Genomic DNA, 8,989 nt, shown 5'->3' with positions numbered 1-8,989 from the left:
TTAAGAGTTGGCAACCGCGTGATTGCTTAAATGAAGAGCAATTTTGAATTTACATTGTCGTTGAGAGTGGATTGTATAGTTTAAGTTTAGATCTAAGGTTTAAGTTTGATGTTTGTTATGTTATTTAATGTAGGTACTTGCATTTCTTTATAATTTATTTCGAGTATACGTCAGATAACGTATTTCTTCTTGGCCCAGTTCCACAAGGCACAGGTGAGGTCTTAAAACATAATGTACTGGATATCATCACCCATACCACAGACAACATAGTATGTCTGTGCCCATTATACTAATTATTTAGCAGAAACAATCACGGCAACCATCAGCAACAGATGTATATGATCAAGGTCAGTTCTTAGTTTTTTGAATCAATTTTATTTATTTTATTTTATTTTATTTCTAAAGACTAAACTAAATTTCAAAACAAAAGGATAAGAGCTATTCAAAAATTCTAAACTTTCCAGCATATTCCTTTCTAAAGGTCGATTCTCACGTACGCTGCTCCTCAGCTCGGCGACGCGACGCGATATGCAGCGCTGCATAATATTCGGAACCGACACTTTTGACTACTATGACGATGTCAACTCCGTTCGGTTACAACAAAAAATTACAAAAAGATCACGCTCCTTTTGCTCGGAGTTTTTAGGGCGAGATCGCAGATATTTTTACATAACCTTAAATTTAACTTTGTTTTTGCCTTTTATAAACACAAAATGGAAGTTCTATTACAAATTTTTAAGCGATTATTTGCTAAAACGAATCATACTTGCGTAATCAAAACTTTAACAAAATAAAACCCACGTTCCAAACAAGAAAGCAAAACACACCTAACCTATAAATGGGTGAATATAAACCAAGTGCATCAAATCCGTTCATTGAGTGAAAAATGTTAATTCACGAGATGGTTAGTTTATCCCACTTAGGGGGTTTTGGGGTGACGGGCTCAAGCTCAACACCTCAGGGTTTGAGATATTATTAAGACCCTTAAAACAAAGTACTTTGCTAAATGTTAGCTTGTCTCTAATTTGTTGAACGTTGCCCATATAAAACGATGGATAGGCCCTGTGCTATTTGCAGTGTGGAATAAAGTTTGAACCTAAATGGAAAGAGTGGTTCTAAGGTTCTATAATCACCAATGTTCTATTCAAACCTGTGTGCATTAAGCATTTTAGGTAGATTTCTATCTCCTCTATTGTAATGCTAGCATATGAACCGATTTCGACCAAACTTTAAGATTTGGTGTTTATAAGTTCGTGAATCAGCCAAGTCCGCCATATTGGACACTCTTATATGTTAATGCAGTTAAAGAATTCTACCTACATCTGATGACAATATATTGGCATGATTTTGTTGACTGCAACACAGTATGAACAGATTTGAGCTGGAATTATATCCCAGAACCACTTTTAAACGTATGATTTTCAAAAATGAACCATATCTTTTCTCCTTAATAAATAATTTATTTACAGTTTTAGAAATAAAGAATATAAATAATGTGGTAATCAAACAACAATATAATATATTTAAAAAAGACAATTAAGTTGATTCTTGTCCTGCCTGTGGGGGAGCGGGTTGTGGTACTGGATCGGGAAAGTACATTCCAATTAAAAAAACTGTAAATATACCAGTTATGGCGACTAATGCAACTGTTGCTGTCACATTGTATAAGTGTGCATATTCGTACCTAGAAATACAATATTATGTACTATCTAATTATTCTGGTTACCTACTTACCTGAAGTACCATGCTGACCCTATTATAAAACTAAGTAAAACAAACAATATGTTTCCCAAATCCCAATCTCTCCCTTGATTACTATTTCTTCGTGGAAGACCGTTAGTAGAATTTCTCGTACTAGTAAAGCTATCTTCATTATTATTTCCTTCAGTATGTGTATTTCTCTGTTGATGTATTAAACAATGTACTACACAATTGTCAAATAATCCACAGCTCTGCAGCGTTTCGGTATCCGGTTGAAGAACTTGACCATTAAATATAAGCCTAACCAATTTATTTGTTGAAAATTCAAGATGGAAGTGTCTCCTACAAATACCAGGGTATTGTCACAATCAACACAAATTATTTATACTTTTAAATACCGTTTAAAATCTCCTAATTGTTCTTCTAACCGCCCATTTACAAGTTTTAATTCGTCATTTAGATATTTTAACTTAATACGAATATTGGAATCACTATTTTCATTGGTAGCTGCGGCGCACTGCTCAGTTTCAAATTTACTATTGCTTGGCTTTTCCTCGTTATCGTTATTTACACTTATAGGATCACGTTCTGCATAATTGTGCTCCATTATGGAATCATTTATGGTTTCGACTGAGTTATTGACATCTCTGTCTACCGTGTTTTCGGACGGTGGATCACGGGCAACTTCACCACTGTGCTGTTGACGATTCTGACTAGCATCTGTTAAAATGAAAAATTTCTATAGTTCTGAGCAACCTTGACAACATTGCAAATCTTAAGTCGAACTGATGTTACTAACGAGCTTATTATATACCTAAATTTTCATAATACGCTAATCGGCGACTTCTAACTATATTTGTATCGGCATCCATTATTCTGACAATATCAGCCAATTCTTCTTCCTCTGTGTTCTGTGAACTGCCTGATGTTTGTGTGGAGGAAACGCCTAAATTACTTGTGCTACTGGTTGTGGCAACTGGTGGTTTATTGCCTTCCAAATTTGACGAGTTTGTTTCTGCACTTTGATTATTAGCTACAGGAGTGGTCGGTTCTTCCATTCGTTGATCACCTACATGGTAAAATGGCAATCTAAATAGCTACTGCTCAATTACACAATTACCTTCTACAATTGATGAACTTTGTATATGTGTAGTTAATCTAGACTGATGTATACGTCTACGTAATCTTCTTTCCAACAAAAAAACTGTCCGATAATGAGGTTGTTCCCTAATATTGGTTGACCACCAAGCAAAGCACACTAGAAACGTTTTATCTTTAAAATAAGAGTATTCCATGGTGAAAAGAAAAACATACCAATAGCAACAATTAATATGGCAACAAGTAATTGTACGAATAAATTACTGAAGTCATCTGTTATTAACATTTTAATGAACCACATACAAAACATTGAGGAAACCTGTTAAAATAAAACTGGACTTTAGCATCTGTTAGACCGATTGATGGCTATCTGGTGATATAGAGACTTTACCTACGCTAGGAATCACCCCGATCAAAAAACATTATTCACCGAATTTGTCCAATATTTAATAAAAATGCCGATTATCGTATCACCCACCATTGACATTTGTTGCTTTGCCCTGCATACATGCGCATAACAACAGGTGTCGCTATCCATTCCTTTAGCAATTTTTATACAAAGTTCGTGAATAAATTTATACTTTTCCTTTCTTGCAACAATAATCTGAAGCCGTTAAACTAACACATTCGAATCATTTTTGCTTAGAATTGCAATGGACAAATCAGAAAAGCAATTGAAGATTACCGAGATATTCAACGAAATAAAATTTTTTATACCCTGTATATTTTCACACAGTCTGGAAACAAATTAAAATTTTGAACAAAAATTTTAACTTTATTCGATCTTTATTTTATTTTTTAATAAGTAAGTATTACGTTTGACTGTTTGAGGGACCATTTTAGCAAAAATATAAAAAGAACCTTAATTTAGAAAACAACAACAGAAACGGCCGTTATTATAAAGCAGTATGTTGTCAGGCTAACAATGTTGTTAAGACATGTGATTGGAGGTTTTTTCAAAGAAGAACATCATTCTAATTAACTATTGTTTTGTTTAGAAGCGCATGGGGGGCAAAATACGATATCAAGCATTGAGGCAACTTTTAAGTATTGGGATTTCTCTTTGGGATGTGGGGCCAATAGGTTGGAACCTTTTCGTCTTCCCCTCGCGGCGGCTTTCAATGTTTTAAATACAATTGAGATTAGAGAAGGGAACTTACCATCCTTGAGAGCCACACGGAGTCTCAAGATATAATTTGGAGGGTGTCAAAGGACTCCAAATCCACCGACTTATAAGATTCCAAATAAAGACAAATTGTGTAATGAGTGAAGGGAACTTAAGGCACTAAACGCAGTAGAGGCTCGATATTTTTGAGCGGTTTTATTTTAAAAGTTTTGCAAACTTTACTCGTAATAACCCCACACATACAATCCAAGTGGCGTTATATCTGCAGATCTAGGAGGCCAACCCCACGGACCTCTGGCCCCGATCCACCTGTCTTCAAAAATGTTCGTCAAAATCATATAATATAATAATGTGGGTTTTTTATTGTAGTACTTACTTATTTTCTGTGATGCTAAAGCAACAATATTCAAATTAATAATTAATATGACGGCCAGATCTGTATTTGTTTCAAGAAGTTATTTTGGTTGCATCAAATTAGGCGTCTTTCAGGACACGTTTTAACATGTAAAAGTAGACATAGGAAATTCCTATAGGAAATCCCGTGTCCACTTCTACATGAATATCACTGTCTTATGTCGTAGGCAAATAGTTATCTCAGACAAATGGCATTTTCCCGGGCAAATGCTGTCTGTCTGGGCAAATGACTTCAACAAAATAATAAATAATTTGTCATTTCCCTAGGAAAATAGCATTATTTGCCAGTTTGCATAAGGACTTTTTAACTTGTGTTACCTTCTTGCACCTGAACTAGTTCTTTATTTTGCAACTTGCGTTGAACCTAATCCCTGTTTACAATAGCAATAGGTACAATTGTTTTATACCGTTAAGTGAAAAATTAAGGATTTCTTATTCAATGGTTATATAATGTCCTTACAGCATAATTTTACCGCTTTTTTTCAGACGAAACGTTTGTGGTATCCTAGCTTTTAATTCCGAGGCGCTAAGCGTTAGCCGCCTTCGAGTTTCGACGTCGTAGGTCTTTTTATTTACTAATGCCGTTTTATTTATAACTTGCGGCACATCTCGCTTAAGTCTGACATATGATATTTAAAGAATAATAAGTATTCTACAGACCCCCATTGTTACACGACGCGTAAACGGATTAGCTCAATTTAAGGATGGCATTTTTGACCCTTGAAGACCATTTAAAGCATTTCCGTTAGCGTATTGTTAAGACCCTTCTGGTTCTTGTAATATCACGTCCTGTGATTATTTAAGTAAGCGTATAGCCAACCAATCGTAGCTTTACACATCCTGTGCGTCCGTCTATTTCATCTTGTGGGAAATTATTTCTCATGCATATTACGTTTTTTTAGTGCACTTTAATTGAAAATTATTAGAAAGGTTGTCGGACTACTATGTGGTAATTTGGTTGTAGAATATGTTAAAAAAGTTAAACTAAAATTAAAAGTTAAAATTGCGCTGCCAGAGTGGTTTTAATACCCTTATAATTAGGTAAACTCTGGTGTACGGGGGTATTTAAATAGTAATTATTGTTATTATATAATTATATAGTCTAACGGTCAACCAAAGAGTTCCAAAAATACATTTGCGGAGACATACAAAAATACTGTCGAATTTTAACAGGTGTATGAACTTAACTGGGTCATTTGCGACTAATTTGATTTAATCGAATTTCGTGCTCTTATAGAAAATAAGTTATTTCAAAAATTAGGTTCGGCGTCGATGTTGGAACTTCCATCAAACACACTTCAATTTGCTTATATTGCAAACGGAAAGTTTGTAGAAAAATAACGAAACATTCTCGAGGATTCTAAAATAAGCACATCCGCCTTCATTCCTTATCGCCGGTGACTCTCTCGATAGACTTGATGGCGCCTGGGGACCACCCGACCCTAAATGTTATGCCTAAAAAAATGATACCTTCCAGAATTCTCCACGTTATTATTGAAACGACTGATTAGCACATGTTCCATATTCTACTTTCACCATACTGTCATTCAATTTTTGTAGATGGGAGGGCCAACTCTTAAAATTACTTATTGTACCCGGTGTATAAAAAGGTATGTCAAAATATACAGGGTATTCCATTATGAAAATATTATTTTATTAAACATCCCGATAACCGAACGCTCAGTTTATTTTTCTGATTTAACGATGATTGTAGGAATTTTTGAGAGTCCTTCATACTTTCTAACTTAATCGACTTCATAACTCCACTAATCAGAATGTTGACAAGCCGGCACGGCTACTCTAATTTCGATGCGCGGCTACAAAAATTAAAAACCAAGACGACCAATATTAAGTTTTAATATATCGTACATTTCTCATCGAGTTCGACCTTGTTGCATTTTGCGCTGCAATGATCTACTTATATCTACGTTAAATTACATAAACAATCCTAATAATGCCGTGTAATGTGTATTTAGAATTTATCTCAGCATGTGACATTCAAGTTTGGACGAAAAGTACCTACTATTATAATATACCTAGGTAATATCATTGTGTATAGGTAATATACAATGGTATAATTGCATCAAGTGAAAATAAATAATCTAAGGTACAAGAGTTAAACCCCTCAGCATTTGTGGAATGAAATTGTGGTTATTTTTGTCACCCTTACGACTCCTATTGCCATTCAGATAAGTAAATGGGTATCCATATCTTTTCCTTTTCACTAACTGCCAATCAATGAAAGAAGAATGCGCCCTTTTCAAAGCTGACAGATTTGTTAGCATAGAGGGTTTGCATCTAATTTTAAAAATACTTACAGACTAACTTTGATCGATCTCTGAAAACGTAGGTACACTACTTCGGGATTTAACGTTGCGTTAAAAGTAATAGTCCGTCCAAATGGTCTTTTTTATGTAAGAAAATCGCGGAAGTTTTTTTCAACGGTTTTACATTTTTTGTGTGTAAAAATGAGTACAAACTCAAAGCAAGGCAAACCTGAATCGGCGCTAATTATTCAAAATGTATCTACAATGAGCAACGGGTGAGGGGCGATTTGAACTGAAGATAGAGATGCGCAACCAGTACCTACGTAAGACACAATCGCATTAGATTATAACGTTGAGTCAAATTAAGCCGCAGACTCGACTCCTGTATGCCAGTTTTGCCGGCGCAATGTAGCCTACATTAAGCATTTTAATTTGTTCCCTATATAGTAGGTACCTAGTTAAAATTCTGAACAACCGCAGTTTAGTTTCACTATACAATGTTTAGCTTGAATATCTTCAATTATTAAAATATTCCAGTGGTAATTGAACATGATACCTTCTGTCATTAATTATACACACCGTATAATCAAGGTTTCTATATTTGAATTTTTCATGATATGGCGCCATGGCGGCCGGGCTCAATTGTCACCACTGTCTCGTATAGAGTCATTGTAGGCACAATTGTCTTGTATAGAGTCCATGTATACCTGAATACAGTGACTTTTTCTTATTACCTAATTACAATGATTTTATAGAGACAGTGGCGACAATATTGCAAAGCTGATCAATGGATGAGTGCGCGCAATGATGGAATAAACTATGAATGAAACTTGGTCTCATGTCGAACGGCCAACCAACCGCAATGCATGTAGTACGAGTATTGCATGTTGCCTACTTTCTAATTTAAATTTTCAACACAACATGACGACTGGGCTCCTATTGTCGCCACAACCTAAATCTATTACCCGGATCCCACTGAATACCGAACGATTCTCGAAATCTTCACCCATCCATGATTTTTACAACTACGTAACTGAAAAACAATAATAACCTTTCTTATATTCGTAAGAGCATGTGGACTAATTTTCAAGTGACTATCGGACGTTTCTAAACAACGTTATGGTACACACGGACAGACAGACAGGCGAACAGACAGACAGACAATAATACAAAATTATAAACTATCTGGAAGATCGTTAAGAATAAAAAACTTCTTATTTCTCCACCACGGTTGTACAGGATGTTTGATTCTGCATTATGTGTAACAGCCAAACAACGAGCTATCTAGTAATATACAGAGTGTCACATTTGAAAAAAACAACCTTTTGAACTTGAAAATAATGAAATTGGTCAACTCAAGATAATTAAAAAAACAGTTGACAATACGTTCCTACCTATAATACGAAAACCTCACGTAAATGGAAAAATGTAAAAATGTTTTCGCCTTAAGGCGAGTAATTTTAGCGCATTTTCCATGAATTGATCAGTAGGTACTTCCTGAAAGATCATGTAACGGACGAATTTATGTGTACAAAGGAAAATAAGTTATATATATGGCATAAATATAAGAAACTTAGCATTGCGCCGTCTGCACATGCGCACATATAATTTTCACAAAATGTGATATGCTTGTCTTTATCTCCATAAATAAGAGAGTTGACATTGCGCAGTTTGCGCAAGCGCACGTCTGATTTTTACAATATGCCATATGCTTGTTTTTACTGGTACACCTTTTTGTTCAAATTTCAAAAAATATCTTTATCAATAAGAATTTTCACATTGCACAGTTTGCGCATGAGAACATCTGATTTTTATAATATGTGATATGCTTGGTGCCAGAGCTGTAAGCTTCCTAATACAAAAAGAACAAACTAAACATCCTGAGAACTGTAGGAGTAGGCCTTAGCCTCGGACGAACGGACGGATAAAGTGGCCATAATAGCGCCTTCAAACATGCGAGCTGGAAAATGCGCAAAAAAGTTATTTAAACGAAACGAACGACAATTTTTGAATTGCATGCCCTTTTAATTTGTAAAATCTCATTTCAAAAGCACGTTTCGATGTATTGGCATATAGTAGATTAGGCGAGTTTTGGTAATGGGAAAAATAAATAGCAAAGCTAATGAGTCTTAACTCAAAAGTTCTTAAATTTGATCTGTTTAGTTATTTAGTATGTCCATTAGGAAAAATAACTTTAGAGAGAGTTTAGAGGACGTGTGGGTTTCAGCGCATTTTGACGAAACTCGATATTTGATCATTTTCTTGAAAAGAGATGATCACCACAAGTAAATGGAAATGCAAGGTACCATTCTAGATATACCTACAAATACTTAGATAAACAGTAAAACATCAATTTATTTATTAATCAAACGTTTGTGCGGGT

General features: G+C 35.0%; 1 protein-coding gene across 2 annotated transcripts; it reads right to left on the bottom strand.

The window, feature by feature from the left end:
- Nucleotides 1-1,439: 1,439 nt before the first annotated feature.
- LOC116164757 (transmembrane and ubiquitin-like domain-containing protein 2) lies at nt 1,440-3,330 on the bottom strand. Of its 2 annotated transcripts, none has more exons than XM_031478978.1 (7): nt 3,191-3,330; nt 3,016-3,118; nt 2,822-2,959; nt 2,516-2,770; nt 2,100-2,421; nt 1,735-2,043; nt 1,440-1,684 (listed from the first exon to the last, which is right to left on the bottom strand). In XM_031478978.1, the coding sequence occupies exons 2-7, from the start codon at nt 3,107-3,109 to the stop codon at nt 1,537-1,539; spliced, it is 1,266 nt and encodes a 421-aa protein (XP_031334838.1). In that variant the 5' UTR covers nt 3,110-3,118; nt 3,191-3,330; the 3' UTR covers nt 1,440-1,536. The 2 variants fall into 2 exon arrangements, with proteins under 2 accessions (XP_031334838.1, XP_031334839.1); XM_031478979.1 differs by having other exon boundaries at nt 3,195-3,311.
- Between the last annotated feature and the right edge of the window lie 5,659 nt (nt 3,331-8,989).

The sequence above is a fragment of the Photinus pyralis genome, unplaced genomic scaffold (genome assembly GCF_008802855.1).
Source record: "Photinus pyralis isolate 1611_PpyrPB1 unplaced genomic scaffold, Ppyr1.3 Ppyr1.4_LG2, whole genome shotgun sequence".
In the NCBI taxonomy this organism is placed as follows: domain Eukaryota; kingdom Metazoa; phylum Arthropoda; class Insecta; order Coleoptera; family Lampyridae; genus Photinus; species Photinus pyralis.
Note: the sequence above shows the minus strand (reverse complement) of the source record. Positions and strands in the feature narration are given on the sequence as shown.